At 39.2% G+C, this 18,988-nt stretch overlaps 2 protein-coding genes across 13 annotated transcripts in view; one reads left to right on the top strand and one right to left on the bottom strand.

Annotated features, from left to right (window-relative positions):
- Positions 1-18,760, top strand: part of LOC119657785 — a 39,867-nt gene extending 21,107 nt beyond the window's left edge. For 6 of the 11 annotated variants that reach the window (XM_038064864.1, XM_038064866.1, XM_038064867.1 and 3 more), the window contains exons 2-5: positions 1,042-1,966; positions 9,129-9,352; positions 9,431-9,583; positions 18,616-18,760. In XM_038064864.1, coding sequence (XP_037920792.1) covers positions 1,246-1,966; positions 9,129-9,352; positions 9,431-9,583; positions 18,616-18,750 — 1,233 coding nt within the window. In that variant the 5' untranslated portion in view covers positions 1,042-1,245 and the 3' untranslated portion in view covers positions 18,751-18,760. Of the gene's footprint in view, positions 1-1,028; positions 1,967-9,128; positions 9,353-9,430; positions 9,584-18,615 lie in introns of all 11 variants that reach the window. The other 5 variants (XM_038064862.1, XM_038064865.1, XM_038064868.1 and 2 more) reach the window with 1 other exon arrangement.
- The window catches only part of LOC119657782 (mucin-17), a 115,267-nt gene that overhangs the window by 69,463 nt on the left and 26,816 nt on the right, over positions 1-18,988 (bottom strand). The window lies entirely within an intron of this gene.

The following is an 18,988-nucleotide window of genomic DNA, read 5'->3' as shown; positions in this document are numbered from 1 at the left end:
GCGAACCATCTTTGTCGCTTCCTGGCAAGATAGTGGATTCCACTGCATGGCATAGCCGGCAATGTATTCGTAGCAATGTATGATAATTATCGCTCTTTCTCAAAACCTATCCACTGCCACTTTCGCCTTCTGATCAGCCGCAGAATTTTATGCTTTCTTCAATTCAAAGGCATGAGTACATCATGTTCAGACGAATATACACGACTCAACTTGACGATCATCGACTTCTGTTAGGTGTTTTAGTGTCGTTTGCTTCTCTTCATAAAAGACTTTCATCTTTCCTGCCATCCATAAATAAAAGATTTTGAATCTTCGATAAGGGTTTGCAAGTCGCCTTAAAAAATTAAAGGCAAACATAGAATCCTGTGCTCTAGGCTAGAAATGGCTCATCAACTTTGTACTTAATGTTATACTAAATAGGAACACATCCTAACTTTCAGTAGTTAATTTTCAATACTCTCCTTGTACTCAGTGAGGACCTTCAAATGAAAACGTGTGGTATATAATCTATAATTTTTAAAATTTTTTTTTTAACTTCAAAAACCTTTGGAAGAGAGAGAGAGAGAAAAAAATATTTTCCTGATCCAATCTTGCCCTTGACATTATCACAGATTTAAAAAGTCTAGTTTTCCTACATCAAGTAAATTAGTGAATTATTATGAAGGTATTTCAGGCATCTTGCTCAAAATTACATTTATTACTGTAAACGACGGATGATATCAATGGTAAAAAAATTGTCACCTCCGACTAAATTAGCTGTTATTACGTGAAATCTCATGTGATCTTGATACAAACCATTTATTGTCATTCTCACAAACCTATCATTATTTCACCTTTCAAATATACAACTTTGATAAAAAACGAAATCAGATATGAGTTTAACGTAAACAGATCAACAAATGAGTATCTTTTTAATTTTTTCCATGCAACGTAAATCGGTTCGTTCATAAAGCATGAAATAATTCAATAGTAATAATATGTACAATAATTGACTAATGGGTTCATACTTGGATATGTCATTTATCTAGTGGCTGTTTGTAGTCTTTGCAGTGGAAGATTTATTCTTTGTACTTTCAAGTGAACATGACGCAATGTGAAATTTTTAGTTCGCCTATAATTTGTGTGAAAATCTAGAACTGAGTATTGTCAGTGACAAATTGGTTAAGTGGATAGTATTCGTGAAATTGCAATTGCAAAGTGAGTGAAACCAAAAAGTTAAGAACGAAAAATAAAAATTAAAGCATAATGTCGAACAGTATGTACTACAAAGAAACATTTCTCATTGCCATAACACTTATCGCCACAACCGCGCTAGCGGATGATTATCATTCTAATGAGGAAGTTACATCGACCAGCAGCCTTGACTTTTTTGATGTTGAAAATACTAACGAATTCTACGATCCAAGTAAACAATTGTTGCTGCCAGATACGTTAATTAGAGACCATGTAATGGCAGACTCCGTCGAATTGGCCGCATCCCAATTCTTAGGATCTCAATCGCCCCCCGCTTCTGACAGTTTTATATCAAAAAATATGCTAACAACATTGGTGCCGCCGTCTTTTGATGCTTCTAAGCAGACAATATCAACATTCGATACGCAACGACCTGTAGCGGACGACGAAGACATTTTTAATTATACAACCACATCTTCGACAATGAATGAGATCGCCGCATCGGACCATTTTCTTTTCACCAATGTATCGGCGGAGTCGGAATTCATTGAGGATCAGGACACGATTCTAACAACAACTCCACGTACGAAGCAAGGAAAGCAAATAACAATTTCTAACCTAAAACCACATGAAGCCCTGCGGAAATTTGTTCAGGATTCGTACATTCGAAGGCCGTTGGCCATTCTAATCGACACCGCACACGACAGTCTTGAACGTATCAAAGAATTGTGGATGGACGCCCTTCAACTGAAAGTACCTCTGGATTGTGTTTTACTTGCATATGATGCATCAGGTAAATATGTTTCCACTTTCATTTTCTTAACATTCATACTTATACGTTAATATAAATGTAAATTCATCATGTGTCACACTAAATGGTCAAATGATATCAAAATGGAAAGAAATTATCCAAAGCGGCCGCAAATCATTCTCGTAGTAAATCTGAGGTTTTCCCACACACATCGATCACGTTGGTCTTCGCTGTTGAATTTATTACAATCAATTTCATATGCTCACTGTTGAGTAGACAAATTATAATTTTGTAATAAGCAAACAAGTTGCCTTTATTAGAACGTAACGACCGATTCATTGCGACCATTGCAAGCCATCCGTCTAAGTGTGGCAGGCACCCCAACCAGTACTACACATATTAGATACCATTGAAAATGTCGAGGACACACGAATGCGTATAGTGCCATGTAGTATATCGTGATGTATGAAATCATCATCATGATCACTATCATCATCATCACCAGCATCGCTGCTAGTATCTCAACAGTGCGAGCTTGGAATCCCATGAAAGGTAAACATCTCGTCTTCTGTCTTATCATATTTCACACGACGACGTTGCTAGTTGATGATGATGAAGGTGCTGAGAATGGCAGTGGTGGCTGGTGGATGGCTGGCTATTCAACTCAAAACAAGATTAAAGATATGCATGATGAGGTAAAAAAGCTATTTTATGCAAATAACACGAGACTTTTTCATGGAGCACGATTAGACCGCTCTCAAGCAAGGTGTGATTCAAATTGTAGTAATCGCAGACAGGTAGTAGGGGCTTTAGCAGAGAAATTTGCATGGAAAATTTAAATTAAAGAGCGATTTAACTAATTTAAGGCTTAATTCAGGTTTCTTGAGGCCCATTTCCCAAATCTAGGATCTCATTCTATAAATCACGTTGCAGAAAAGTTGTTTATTGCTGAGATTAATAAGGTCGATTCACCTTTTGTGGTGATTTTGGTTTATTCCTTACATGGTGGTCTCCTCATATTGTTTTGCCTATGACACCACACACGGCAGGTTGATTACTTTTTGCTTTCTACTATGCCCTGTTGTGAGCCACATTAATTAGTAGTTTTCACTGCCTTAGAGGGAAAACTATTTTGGCTTCCTTAAATTTTGATATATTCGTATACAGTGCATTCATAAATACATAATGGAACCACTATATTTATTTTCGAATATTTCTTGTAAGAAGCGTTCAATTACCTTGAAATTTTCAATATTGTGCCAGGTATCCTCGATTGCCCTTTTCAGCTCTTGAGTGTTACCAAAAAGGTCTATAGATTCTCTATTATATTTAAGTCAGGAAAGTGTGACGACCAATCCAGAAGAGGCAATCTATTAGCGGCAAATCAGTCTTTTGTAAATCGCAAGGCATAGACAACCTCATTGTCAAGCATGAAAATCAGCTTAGCCGATCGAAACCGCCTCAAATACGGTAACAAGTTATGGCGCAAAATTTCCTGATAGCCTTTGGAATTCATTCGGATATCGATGAGGGCGAGTGTTGACTTGCCAAAAACCGAAAATGAAATCACAGATCCGCCACGGAGGTGCCGCTTTGCAAAATAGTACGGTTTTTACCTCAAATCATGTCAATAATTGACAAATCCATCGATGGTTCCATCAAGGACCAAAAGGTAATCTAAGCATAAAAAATTGAAACAAAAATGATGGACGTTGGAACTTGTTTTACTTTATCCCATTCATGCGTCCATGTCTGATGAAAATTTGCCCTAATGTGTTAATGCTCCGCCTTTAACTTCAACATTTTAAGCATTCGAATGTAACTGAGGGTTGGTGATACCTTTAGAGTCTTCCAAACTGTCACATGTCCTAAGTGGGGCGCGGATTCGCTACGGAGTCTGCGTCTTAGATGAATTGGACGCCGAGTTCAAAATCCGCTTTTCATGGTTACTTAGGACTTGCGGTCGATCAGAAGATTCTTGCGTACTACAAACTTTAGGATCAGCCAAAAATGTTGCAATAACACCATGACTTTGATCCAAGTGGCGTATAATCTCACGGTTGGACAGACTCCTTTCATGAAGCGCAGAAATTTGACCTTACTCATATTCGTTTAATGCACTTTTTCTTCCTTTTCCAATTCCTTCTGGTTTTTGAACGGCTGAGAAAATAGATTTCAAAACAAATAAAAGCTAAGCTGATATGATTAAGAAATTTCTTTGTGGTGAATGTATTATCCATGCAAATACTTTCACAAGAATATTCGAACAGAAATACAATGGTTCCCTCATTTATGAACGCACTGTATCGGTTTTGCAAGCCTAATTGAGAATTTTTCGAACCCAATTCAGAATTTTACAAACTAATTTCAGATATTTTCAAGTTAACTTTAGGCCGAATACCATGCTCCATTAAAACAAATAATGGAAAATTGATCATTATCATTATCCAGTGGTTAGAAGTTAGTATAAAACTTTATAGCAAAATATAACTAGTGAAGTTGAAATCGAAAATTCTGATTTTAGAGTGGAAAATCTGAAGTTAACGTGGAAAAATCCGAATTTGACATGGAAAATTCTGAAATTGGTTTGGAAAAATCTTAAGTTGAAAAATACGACAAATACCGTTTGTAAGATTTGCAAAACTTATGTATCGTATTCGTGATTTTATAGATTCTAATTTTCTCTACAATAGTCCGATTCGCAAGAAATTGTTTGCAAAACGTTAAAAACTATAATAGCATCTATGGTCAATGCAAACAAATTTTATTTTCAAACACAGTAAAATGTACCTTTCACAGCGGGTTAGAGATTTTTCGATCCCAAAACCGTAAATCGAAAAGATATAAGAAACCAACAATAATTTAATCTGAATCAAATTTCACGATTGAGAACCTTTCGTACTTGAAATCTGTAGTAACTTTGAAGTTGAAACAATTTGTATTGTATTCATGTTATCTAATGACCTAATTCGACTATATGCGTAGCTACTTTTTCTCTTCATGCGCTTCTGTAAAATGTCCCATACCATACATAGATGTGAACAAGTCTTTTTTTTTCGCCTTACGTAAAAAATGTCGCATGGCCAAGATATTTTTCAAATTTCTTGGGTCTTTCAAAAATTATAGCGAAGATCGTCTGGGGGAAAGCTTCAAATCTAACGATGACAAACCCCTACCACCCAGAATCAAATATGTGAAAGCGATCAGTAAAAAACAACTGAAAAGTCATCGAAAGGCTTGTCGAAAGACTACAATACGATCATATTGTGGTGGCCCTAGACGTTAAAAATATTGTTACCGAGCGTGGCAATAAACGAATCTCTGTACTTCTTTCAGGAGTGGATTGACATTTATGAGGGCTCTACTATGTGGAGAAGAAAGTTCAAGTTATATAACAAGTCGGAGTCCCGGAAGCTGGGCTGGGTATAAAGGGGTTTGTGTTCATCTTATGTGAGCAACTCTCTATGAACGTTTTTCCATTCATACATACATACAAGAGTGCAAAGTATGCATATGTCCATACATATTAAAGACATAAATATTGTGCACAAAATTGATCTAACGCATCTTCACAAATTTCTACATTATTCTCTGCAGGAAAGCATACATACGTAGGCACACTTCGATCTTACTGAGCACTACCCGCAATTGGCATATACGTGCCTGTCTCCAGTAATTGGTACTGATATTCAAATAACTAAAAAACCTAAAACAAAAAAGCGAAAGTGACCCCGCCTTTCATATAAGCCCACTTTATACAGAAGATGATGACGTCATACACGTCCTAGAATGCAGATTTTTCAGTTTGGTAAGTTCTGAAAACGAGAACAAGACCTGCTTCAATTTTTGGGACACATTTTTGCCCCTCACTCCCCTATGCTTCATCTAATATCAGAAATGAGATCCAATTTCAGAAAGTACTAATCGAGCTCTTTCATTTGATATCCCACACGACCATACTCTGTGAACAAAAATGTACACCCCCTTTTGGCATGTATGGGAAGTTCCCCTTCAAACTTAATACAAAATGGTGCCACTCGCTGCATGTAAAGGGACACACAGACCACATGTTCTGACCAAATTTTGTCACAATCGGTTCAGCTGCTTCCGAGTAAATCGGCTGTGACAGACAGAAATCTAGAGAGTGAGACATGTGCATGTGGAGATGATGTGTTAGCGATTGTCAAGAAAAAACAAATAGGGAAAATTTTTGAGATTTATACGGGGCCCTCAGAAACATACATACAATTCCATAGTTTAAATGATTTCATGGTCCATAGGATAGTAACAACTCCACTAAGCAAAAAAGGAGACAGAATGATGAAAACAATATCCTAGAGTCAGCTATACAACGGTTTCCACAGCGACGTAATCATAATAAGTTCTTCACCGCATATGCAATGCAGGCAGGGCCGAGGTCGAGAAAGCCTTCTGACAACTACTTGGCATAAAGGTCTGTGATGTGCTTGCCGATGATTCTGTATTCATTACGGTCGATCTTAATGTTCATGTGGGTAAGAAGGGAAGGATTTCGAGCACGCAATGCGCGTGGCGAGCGTACTCACGACCTTGTACTTATCGGTACATGGTTCATCATATATTTTATAGTGCAAAAACGCAAATCAACTGTATTCTCATAAGATGCCGACATTTTATCACCGCCCCTGACTATAAAGCCGTTCCCAATCATACCGTTAAAACAGCATGCTGTCGATTTGATGAGAAAAGAGTAGAAATGATCTCACTTCAGTGATTGGTAACCATTACAAATGCCGAAAAATTGTAGAATCAAGCTAAAAACACCATCGAAAAAACCGCCAATGTAACCCTTGGAGTCACCAAGCTTGGTAAGCAGCTCATTAACCGAGATACTTGGCTTTGGAATGACGATGTCCATATGAAGGTCGGAGAAAAAAAGCCTGCACCGTAAGTTTGTCGTTGATGAAACACGAATGTCAACCTAGAAGCACTTCCTTTGCGCAAAAATCTTTACGATAAACTGGACACTCAGGACAATGAGAGAGGTCTGCCTCGACTTTTCGGCACCGACACCAATGCATATCGAGCGCCAGCCACCACGGACAAATAGGGGGAATATTTCGAGCATATTTCCATGGATAATTTTGCTCATCTTCCACTTTTGCAAGCACTACCGTCATTTGGAGCAATTCTACCTGTCAACGTCAACGAAGTCGAGGAAGCAATCAAACGAATAAAATCGATTAAAGCAACCGGACCTGACAACGCCGCAGCTGAGCTCTCAAAAGCGAGCAACTGCGACTCAACAATGTGGCTTAGTAACTTCTTCAATCGGGTTATTGAAGATAGTAGAACACCATCTAACTGGCAAGAAAGCATCACTGTGCCAATATAAACAAAGAAAGCAAACCCTCAGAATGTTCAAAAAGCCGCGCCATTTCAAGAAGATTTTTGAACGCATTCTTGACAAGCGTATTTAGGACATCGCCATTCCTCTTTGTTCTTGTTATGGACACTTTCACATGGAACATATAATTTCCGGCGCTCTCAGAGCAAATCTGATTTGGAGCAATCGACCCTCAAGAAACTGGATAACTTCAGTATTCCAGAGCGGTGTTGTAACTGTGGCTGGTTATTACCGCTAGTAAGATGATAGAAATGACTCTAATTTCCCTAGATCGCTTTAGAGTTAAAGAAAATATAAACGAGAAAGAAGTCTCCGTGGTGCAATGGATCGTATTATAATCAAGTTTGTTGAAAAAGAGGTAGTTAATGTAAGTAAAATTTTTGGGGCGATTATTGTTCGGGTGCTATATCCTGTCGAGCCACCATAGTAGTCGCAAATTCTCTGGAAAATTACTCCAGATATAGAGTGGATCCGTCTGTTGTTGGAGAATGAGAAGCGACACCGATTGGAATTACCGATTCAATCGATTCCAGCAAGACGGTGAGTTGTATCGTAATTTGTGGCAAAGCTTGAATGTAGGTGCTATTACTCCAGTCAAAATAGGCGGAAATAGAGTGGAGAAATGGCGATGATAGGTCACTGGTGAAGGTGAAGATGTGATGCTCAGTTGAAAATGTAATGGTAACTGTTTTTTACCGATAAGATGCTTTTGTCACTTGCATTTTTCTTAGAAACGGCTGGAATATAGTACCATGTTGAACTAAAGGGAACAGAAGTGTAAGGTTTCGATTAGTACTTTTCAAAGAAAATGTTAATTTTGAAACTGGTCAAAAAGCCGGGAGTGTGGTGGTCCAAAAGCGGTCAATTATTTAAAGGAGTCATTTTCAGAAACTACCAAACTGAAAACTCTGAAAAAAATTATAGTGTTTCGTGCACATGGTTTCTAGGCCCATAATTACTATCCGCTTATATTTGGAAAATTTACTGCGAACCCCTCTTAAGCTCATCGCAGATCCGTAAAATTGTAGTAATAAAACTCTTAACATGAGGCATCTTACTGGAAAGTTTGTTGGAAATCCTTCTATTATTAACAACGTGGGTTCCTGTGAAATTACTACTACCTAAAAAATGAGGAACACGTTGATTTGAATATCGGGTAGATTTTACGTATATACACTACGAGCTATGTATAAATCGTGTTCCCAAATGTTCTGACATAAAAGCCTTCAAAAATGAATTTTAATTATAACTACAGATTGAAATGTCTCCTAGTCGCTTCTCCCATTTCCTTTTCAATGGGATTGGGTTCAGTATCATTATCATCACACTTGATGGTGCGCAAGTAATAAGACTATAACAGCTGAACGAACATAAATAGACACAGAAGCATTCATGACGCAACCTTGATTCGAACCCGGATTACGAGAATCGAGGGGCTGACGTTAACTTATCGCAGCTAACGTACCGTCGAATAAGCTTTTTGGAAAAAATTCCAGTTTGAATAAATTTCCCTCTTTACAATTTATTATGTAACATATAGAAGAAGCACTAAACCCAGAAGAATGAAGCAATTATGTTGCTTATCATATACAACTTCAATTGTCATTAATGAAGATGTCGTTTTGAAAACGGTGCTTAACTTTTGACCGACAATAAATACATATTTAAGATAAGAAGAAAGTTAGTAATAATTACAAGCGTTATTACCAAACATAATTTTTCATTTGTTCAAGTTCAAAAAGATAATACTTCATATTTATGAGCTATACTCCATAAAATTTAAATAATTGTTCACGATTATCTTCAATGTATTTTTAGGTGTTACAGTTACATATAACTTCACGAATACCTGGATGCTAATAGCTGGAATAGAAAGTATTAAGTCATCACAAAATACCCCAGGCAAGACCTTTTTTGGAATCATACGAGCAATTGAATTAATCCCGTACGACAGCGCGGTGTTTGTTAGTACCGGGCTCTTGCCAGCCGATGAGAATTTGGCACAATATGCGGCCATGGCGTTACTTAAAAAGAGAATAAGAGTAAATATCGTTCACAAAGAAATATCTGTCCAGGACTAAGCTCGTAATATTCATGTTACAATCTTGTTCATTTTTCAGTTGTATTTATCATGGATGGGCGACAAACCTCTGACAGAAAACGAAACTCATCAAGAAGGAGGTGGAACGCTAGGAAGCGTTGCCGTGCGATCTGGAGGTGAAGTAATATTCGCTGAAGAGACGAGAAATGGAGAGTATCCAGCAGATAATATGGTTCGTGATTTTCATAAAAAATATGTACCATTATGAAGTGTTTTTTAGTTTTTCACTATCAATCAATGCAGTACAATTTTTTAGTTAATTACGCAAGAAATTAGCAAGTTTTAATATTTCTAAGATGTCATTAGATTTTCAGGTCGAGGTTATCCAACGTCGATATTTACAAATATTTAATTCAATTTTCCTTTAAATAATCTTGCTGATATTCTCGAGTCGAGTGGTCAGCCCATTGGAGCTTTCGCAATTTTATAGCCTCAGAGGCTTTCGATCATCATTCTCGTATATAATGCACAGCTCTCTGCTGCACTTGATTCCTCATCCGTCATTTTCTGAAACTGCCTCAAACATTTCTCTTAAACCCTTTCTTTCACACGTGTTTAGCAATTGTTTAGAAAGCTGGGTCGAAGACCAAGTTTTGCACGGTCTTACTCAAGGGTCAAGCTGAACAGTATTGGGGCCAACCCGTCCCTCTGCATCAGGCCGTGGATTCACACCTGCGAAATTGAACCCGTCATGGTAGGGTTTGTGGGACGAACTCGTTTTCCTGGACTGCAAAACTAGAGCGTAACTTCGTAACGATTGATATTGCTGGTCTTCTTTCACGCCATTCTTGATGCCTTTCAATAGTTTCGCAGGAATACCATCGACTCCCGGTGGTTGGTTTGATTCCAGGCACTGTTCGCTGCATAAATCTTTTGTAGGAACGGTAGGTCTGCTTCAGTATCAGTGCCCTCGGTTTGTTGGATTGCCAACCCATTCGCTGGTATTGTGTCGCAGTGGTCGAGCATCTTTCGTTGACTACTTCATTTGCATTTATGATGCCATTTCTATGTTCACATATATATATTCGTTTTTGCTCAAAACTCACTTTTTACTGCTTTGTGAACATGTCTTGCTTTAAAATTATTGTTTGGTAGCGCATTGTCAAAATGACGGTTCTTCCTATTCTTCTTTCTTAGTTTTAGTTCTTCTTCGTTCTTCCTATCGATTATATCCTTGCGAAAACAACCCTTCTTTTACGGGGTTGCGTTCTCAATATTAATTCCGTAACGGTTTTAATAGCGTCGCTTACTCTTGTCTATATATCATTCACGGATTTATTTTCCAGGTCATTGAGCATTGGTATTAACCAGAAACATACATCTGCACCAGTTTTCCACTATGGAGTCTGTCGATGTTGAATCTCTTAATGTAGCTGGCTTTGTTTTGATACAGTGTAGATATGCGACAATGTTAGGTGGCTTTCGCTAGGTAGTATTTAGTGCACTGAGACTCGACTGTACACCAAGAATTTTAGAGGTTAATCTTTTCAGACTAGCCACGATTGTAAGTTCGATCGTCTAGAGATATCCAAGTTCTTTTATGCATACTCCTAAGTGGGAGGCATGTCGAATTTACTATCTTATCCTCACTAGAGGCGAGATCAACAAGGTGTTGTCCATGTTATTATTGGCCTCGCGAAGGTTGTATCCTTGTTTTCGTCGGTGCATGCCCTCATTTCCAATTTGGGCCTTAAAATCCCCGAGCAATATTTTCTATATTTTGTTGTTGCGAGGTAATGAGTCGTTAAAAATTTTAAGACAACTACAAAAGTCATCTCTAGTTACCTCATTCTTCTCTTCGGGCGACGCTGGATATTCGACATACATAGCATGTTGGAATTTTATTTATTTCATAAAACAAATTGGTAAAAAGCGTTTACATGGTCAAATCCATTTAGGAACCAGTAGAGTCAAATTCATAAATAGAGAAGTATCATAAATACTGAATTAATAAATTGTTACACCGTACTAGTAAGTATCTTTTGAACGGGAACGAAATCTATATATAGGTGACCAAAACTCCCACATCCAAACGAGGGAACGTAGGGGGGAAGAATCATTTAGCATCAACGCCTGATTAAAAGATGGCTTGACCACTAGCAATACGTATTTTAAGAACAATTAATGTCTTGACCTGCCCAGCAGATGGAATTTTCTTTGTCCTCTTCGGAGCCAATTCTCCATTCAGTTCAGTTCGACCATCCTTTTCCCCCAGATGTGAAATTATGGATCTATGTTTCATCAATGGTTTTGAAAGCTATATTGCTAAGAAACATTTGTCAAAACTTGGCTGTCTTGACTTTAACGACACTTTGCCTTTGTGAGTCAGCACAGCATCTATCTTCCATATAGATTTCTCATTAATATGTAATGTCAACCCTCTTCAGATACCACTATGTTTACTAGTGAACATGTTTTAAGTAGACAGTTATACCATTTTGTAGATTTTCTTCATCATATCTGGCGCGGTAACGTCGACCGCTGCAATGTTTGCATTGCTGTAAAAAGAGCGTTTGCTCCTTCCTCAAACTAAAGTAGAATCTGGCTTAGCTTTGATATTGGTTGAACTGAGACTTTCCAAGTAAAACTAACGTGGTCGCTTTAAATTTATATAGTCTATGTCGTAATAGGTGTTTCTGGTACGATCTTCGAAAATTTCTTAAAATTTCCCTCGATAAAGCGAATGTCATCAGCATAGTCGAGGTATTTGAGAAGGGTGACATCGTTCATTGAACCCTTCCACGACTTTCCGACAAGGTTTCATGAAGAACGTCGCTGATAACGAGAAGAAAAAGTATCGAAACAGAGTGCCACACTGGCTGACTCCTGCTTCGATTTCAAATTCCTCCAAGACTTTTTTCTTCAAAGGAAGTCGGACTCTCTTAGAAAACCCGATGATAATTTCACAAAATCTACAGTTGAGTCAGTGCACATTTCTTTGAAATACACTATTCGCGAGAACGGGTGACAGAATTGGGAGGGGAAGAACTTACGGGTTCTGTAAACCTTTCAATACGAAAAAGTTGTAAGAGAAAATGGAACGAGAACGGTCGTTACTAGTGAAAAAGCAAAAGCTTTTATACTATCTTTTGATGGCAAGATGACTATTCAAACCTAAAAAATTTCAGAGAAATTAGCTTAACGTCATTCTTGCTGAAAAGTCTGGATAGACTGGTTGAACATCACATTCGTGAGGGCGCTAAGGTTACACTTTTTAAATGAAAACCAACATGCTTGCTAGAGTGGAAAGTCCTGTGTGTCTCCTGTTTAGTCCTGAGGGACAGTCGCATCGCAATCTGCGGCCTCCCTGAAGGCGTTGGACAGACCTTTCATCACTTCGTAAATTTGGAATATCTTAGTAGCAGCAAGAGGGTTTAATTTCTACCATGCTGGGATCAGAAATAGCGATTGGAGTGTAAGTGGGAATAGCTAATGCTGCTATCAAAAATTGGTAACACGCTTCCCTTAAAAACAAGGGGCAGAACTTAAATATTGCTGGACACAGCAAGCTTTCCCCATCAGAGCCAAATAAAACATACTGCCAAGATTATCCTTTCAAAAAGGAGGAGGATACGCAGTAATTTCGTGGGAATTGTGATTAAACGCAATTCCCTAGCTGGGCATATGTTCAAAATAGGAATTCTACTTTTTCAGTCGGTAACGAGGAAGTGGAATCCATAGAACAGAGTGCTTCGTCTATGGACGCGTGAGAGATCAGACTTTTGGTGCTGAAATTCCGCTAGATGAGAGCCTCGAATACGATGTACAATTACGGGCTAAGAGCTCAAAAATTAGCTTCTTCGCTAATCTATACCCACCCACGCTCTTCTTCACAAAGGAAGAGAATTTAAATTTAAGCTGGGCTTGCTATTCCATAATGATAGAAGGTGTTTTTGTATGTATGCCAGTATTATTTGAGCTATTATCTTTGCAAACCTGGCTAGCGCTCAAAACTAACTGCCATGCAGTTAGGTTCCGACGATCGTACCTACTTAAAAAGAATAGAGGGATTTTGAAGTTGGTGGTCAGTGGTGTTTGTACGTTTGCACAATGGTGTATTTCTGCACGGTTTTTATCCAGGAAAGCCTAGAGGGATTTAGATGCAATACAAACACACTCTAGGGACCCCAAATTTCCTTTGATTTCCCGAGCAAAAGTTTCATAGTTCACCTTCTTCTCCACGTATTTCCGTTCAATGATGATGTTATGGGTAATAGCAACATCAATAATATACGCGAGGCGACCTGCCTTACCAATCAACAGCACGTCAGACTTATTATGTGAAGTGTGACGATAAGTCAAAACTTGCCGGTTCCATTACATGCCGTAAGCAGAACTATCTAGTACTGCCTCCGGTTCATATTCATCCACCAGATATGGTCTCGTAATGAGGCCAGCCCCCAGTATACAAGGTTCTGATGACACGGGCATGTATTGCTACGGCGCCATAACAGTACAGCCAGAAATGAGATAGCCCAGCGTCCCTAATGCCAAACCATACAATTTGAATTGGTCATTCTTTATCTGCTCTTTCATTATGAGTGTTTTATAAGCCTAGATGGCGATCAAGCTGTCCTAAACGAATGACGTCACTCCTTTCAGAGGATTACAACACTGATGATTCAAATCGAGCAGCAATCTACTTTACAAACAGTAGCATACAAGGGGCTTGCGTGCTCTTTGCTGTAAAAATAAATGTTGTGCCGTAACGTCAACCATGCCCCTGCTTCCAATGCCACGAGGTAGATTCATCTGCTCCACGGCAGAATTTGGATGCTGCGTTTGAAATTTGCCCATATTAACCCGTGTCCGCCGCTAGATGTTTTCCAAATCGGTCTCCGTTCACGGCAATATTGCGAATACAGAGGTCAGCGAAGGGACAATGAATACATTCAGTGCGCTTATTTTACTCTTTCCTAATTGAAGCGAAATCAATGCCAGTTTCACACGTCACTGGAATTCGGACAGCAGAGCATCCTTCAGATCACCAACTCTAGCAAGTGCTCCTTGCCGAATTCCTAGCTACTGTCTCGATCATAGCTTGGATGAATATATCACCAATGCTATGTCCTGCATTTGGCTCGTAATAGGTAATTGCAGATGGCTTAATTGAAGATTTGTGTCCCCCAAATGCCATCCGAATATCGCGGCTGAACTTGGCAACTATGTGCAACAGACTTCTAAGAAACTTATCAACCCTAGTATACAACTTGGTGTCATCAAGTAATAAGTCCGCCATATTTGATGCACAAAACCAAAGGGGAGTCAATGAATTCCCCTGGAAGATGTCTCTCTGTGCCCGGATGGATTCTGAGGCGTTGGTACCCTCAGATGAACCTAATAATTAAGGTGTATGTCACCAACATCTTTATTAGTTTCGGATCGATACGATAAAGACATGGATATCGATTAGCCAAATATTCGGGACGCTGTCCAAAGCTTGGCATAAGCGATATAGCAACTAAAGAGATCTGTTTGGCTTCTAGTTGCCTGTCGTACGACTAGCGAGTCGATAATGGATTACTTTTAGCATCCCGATGATCTAACTCGGCAGTCCTCGAGGAGCGTAACGGCGCTTCCACTACCAATGGACTCCGGTTGACTAATGATCTGGTTTATGCTATGTGCCAGCCGACTGTTTTACTGGTGAATTTTTTGCACCAGAAATTCTGCATCCTATTCAAACCAACGTACGTCCAGCTCTTCGAGCTGTTTATGTCTTGTGGAGATTTATCTTCAGAAATCTTCTCAAAATTCATGTCCAGCATAGTGATATGGCGAAACCTTTCAGCAGTAATCTACTTTTGTTTCTGTTACCGAAAATTGCACAATCTGGACGTACTGTTGGGATTCGTAAAGTGATCTGAAAAAAAAACTCCGTTGGTTCCTCGCATAAGTTGCATTTTGGACAAAATTATTATCATTATTCTGTTAAGGGAAAGTCGCACCGCGTCCTTAAAGAACTATTGTGCCCCTTTTGCTAGTTATAGTGTACCTATTAATCATAGTATCCCAAGCAAGCCTATAACCGTCAGGAACTTTAGTATATTGACTACTTCCAGATCTTTCAGCTTTGCATCTGGTATTAAGTGTTCTCCCAGATGCCTCGACTTACTTTGCGCAAGTGCCGGACACTGTCCCATCACGTGTATAAAGGTTTCATCACTCCGCACAAAACCTACAGACAGTGTCCGTAGATATCCCTAGGTGAGGTTTGGTGAGGTTTAAGCAATCCTTTGTGGGTATGGGTTCGTATCCCCTTATAAGCACCCTGGAGTGCTCCATTCCTGGTAGGCCCGCTCAGTATAGTTCCCTCAACCGTTCCTCTTCATTTCTTAATGTCATAGCCATGAAACTATTTCCGATTCAGCAGAAGGGTTCTGGCCTGTGTAAACGCGTCCATGCTCCCTTCTTGGCTAGTTCGTATGCTGTCTCGTTGCCTTCCAACCCAGCATGGCCTGGAACCCAGAGTATCCAGACCTTGTTGGACGAGCCGAGCATATTCAGTCTCTCAAGGCATACCCATACGTCAGTGTACCAAGTAATCAGTTGCTGGTTTAAGCCGTATGTCCCAGCCACCTCTCCCAGTTTGCCTTGTTATTCCAACGTGTTCCAAACTGAAACCTCGTTGTCATGTTATTCCTTGGTATCAGTAATTCGGGATACCGCCTAGAAAGAATATCAATCTTCCTTCGGTTTAGGCAGCTCCCCGCCTTGCTGATACTCCTGGCCATCCTGAATATTGCCCTCCTTACCTTCATCTGTATGTGCAGATGGAGAGTGGCTAATTCCAAAAGGACCGCCAGGGATGCCGTTGGGCATGTCTTCATTGCCCCATTGATACACATGCAAGCTAGTCTTTGGATTTTGAGTATTTGCTATGGACCTACAAGTTGTCAGAGCCCTCGCGGCTTTCCGACAAGTGTTTCCGACCTATGTCTTCCAGAGTTATTTTTAGTCTAGCGTAATTCCCAAATATTTGACCTCTGTTTCTCGTTTCACCTCCATGTCATGTAAAATTAAGGCTCTCAAATCATCGAGCTTACGTCTCCTAGTGAATGGTACTATGGTAGTTTTGACTGAATTGATCCGCAGTCCCACCTTCCTGGACTAGACACTAGTAACCCTTAATCCAGTTTGGATTCTATCCCTATATCTTCATATTTACCCCAACAGATTAAAACAATATCGTCCGCGTAACCCTGGACCTGCATTCCAGTATTTGTTAGCACGTCCAGGAGTTCGTCCACTAACATACTCCACATAAGCGGCGATAGTACCCCACCCTGTGGACAACCTTGAGTAGTGTTCATGACAATATAATTTGTACCTGTGGGTACTTCTATTTGCCTGTTTCCTAGAATTTTGCCCATCCAGAATGCCAGGGTGTTTCCCACTCTCTTGCGGCTCAGGGCATCTTGTATCTCTGTGTGCGATGTGTTGTCGAAAGCTCCTTCGATATCCAAAAACGCACGCAATGCTATTTCTTTTGTTTCTATGGCATCTCAAAGTAAATCCGTCAGCTGATGCAGAGCAGTTTCAGTCGACAGTCCTGCGCTACGCTTAGAACGTTAGTTCTAATATAGTTGCCTATAACCATCTCACCGTTTTGAATGCGAACGATGTTAGGCAAATTGGTCTAAAAGTTTTAGGACGGAAAGGATCTTTTTACTCGCTTTCGGAATAAAGACCACTTTTGCCCGTCTCCATGCCCTTGGTATATATCCGAGTGCTATGCTCCGCCTTACCACCCTCAGAAGAGACTCTAAGACGATTCCTAGGCCTCTCTGGATTAGTGCTGGGAAAATGCCATCTTCCCCGGCTGATTTCAATGGTTTAACAATTCCCACTGCCCACCTAGCTTCTGAGCATACCTCTGTTCATTATGGAAGTCCGACCCAGTCACTAAGTCAGACGACTCCCATCAGTTATTCGTACCGGATTTTAAATTGAGAGTTGTCGTTCTCGTGTGGATTTACAATACCACAAGACATCAAACTCAAGTGAATAGCCCAAAATAGTAAATTCATACGCAACTAATGTTTTCCACCAGAAGCGCAAAGCCAACAGTTTCTCGACTTGATTTGTGCTGCCTCTTTCGAAATATTGGTAGGTCTATATTAAATGCTTCTAAAAGGTCGATATGTATATGCACACACTACTCCGCTTTTTATTAGAAAAAAAATAACTTCGTCTAAAATGCAACAAACAAAGAAGTCCAAAAAAGTTCCGGGAGGAGTCATCGTGGATGCGAATTATACCAATAACGCTTTAATTGCATCATAAAAGGATTAATTTCAAACATCTCAGATAGTCGCCACACTGCCAATCTAACTAAGCTTTTATATTTTGGTTGCAATTAGTAATAATACCCGAGTCGATATGCCGTATAGCCTTCATTATAGAATGGCTATATTTAGAAACAAATATTGAATTTAGTGTAACACATTTTTTGTCGAGATAGATTCGGTATTATTTACTCAGCAAACAGATAAAGTTGATTTGGGTGCATAACATAAATAAATCGCGTTTGTCAGTTGAATGATTTGAGACATCTCCCTAATGATTTGTCTTTCCTACATCATTTCTAAATTTAATCCTCAGACATAGTCTTTTTAAAAATGCTTGACATTTAGGGCCCTTGGCAAAATTTTCAATTTCCGGCAGTTTCCAAGGGAATAGCTCCAAAAACGTAAGGAAGGAACCAACATTTGACTTTTCGAGCAAAGTAGACTTTTTAAGTTTCTTTATCGTATGTTCCCATCAGTGTCGAATGTGATTGGAATGAGCAATTCAACTGACGAAAGGCGTTTAAAATTTAAAATTAAGAGAAAATTGCGTTTCATAATGTATTCTGCATTATTTCTAATGAAGACTCACACCCCAAACAGCCTGCAAATGCTTGAAGATTAGACGAATCAGAAGAAATGATGATTAAATTTATTTGACTAGTAGTACAATAAGCGTATCTTAAAATACCCTCAACGAACCATGCCAGATAAAGTCCATTGCAGAACGAAATTCAAAGTTGAGGAACCATCATATTTTCGATAAGAGCATATCGCGTCTATGATGAACTCGTGGAACCCACATTTTTTATCAATGCTATTTGAGTGGTGCAGACAAGCGTGCCGTTTTAAAAACATAGAATAAAAGAGGGATAGTATATAACATGGAGTATAAAATATTTTCTCCTCTTTTCAGGATATAGTGTTCGATGAGCACACTCAAGGACTTCAGGATCAGGAGCTCACTATTACCCCAACCGTGTCTGATATTTATATCAAAGTGGGTACGGCTCTAAACACGGCTACGTTGGAAACCCCCAACGGCGGTTAGTTGGCCCAAACAGAAGAGTATTTTGTGTCCTTTGTCCTTTCGTTTCGCATTGGCATTCTAATTTTATTATTGGCTTTTAATGTATTTTTTATTTAACCAGAGTACAAAGTATATATATGTATATAATGAATAATTTGATGTAGAAAGCTAAATAAAGTAATGAATCGGATTCACCGAAAGTGAACGAGTATATGTTTAGGGTAAGTGCTTTTTCCTCGCCTTTGTGTTGTTAATCTAA

This window comes from Hermetia illucens, chromosome 5 (genome assembly GCF_905115235.1).
Source record: "Hermetia illucens chromosome 5, iHerIll2.2.curated.20191125, whole genome shotgun sequence".
In the NCBI taxonomy this organism is placed as follows: domain Eukaryota; kingdom Metazoa; phylum Arthropoda; class Insecta; order Diptera; family Stratiomyidae; genus Hermetia; species Hermetia illucens.
The sequence above is the reverse complement of the archived record's forward strand: the minus strand, read 5'-3'. Positions and strand labels throughout refer to the sequence as shown.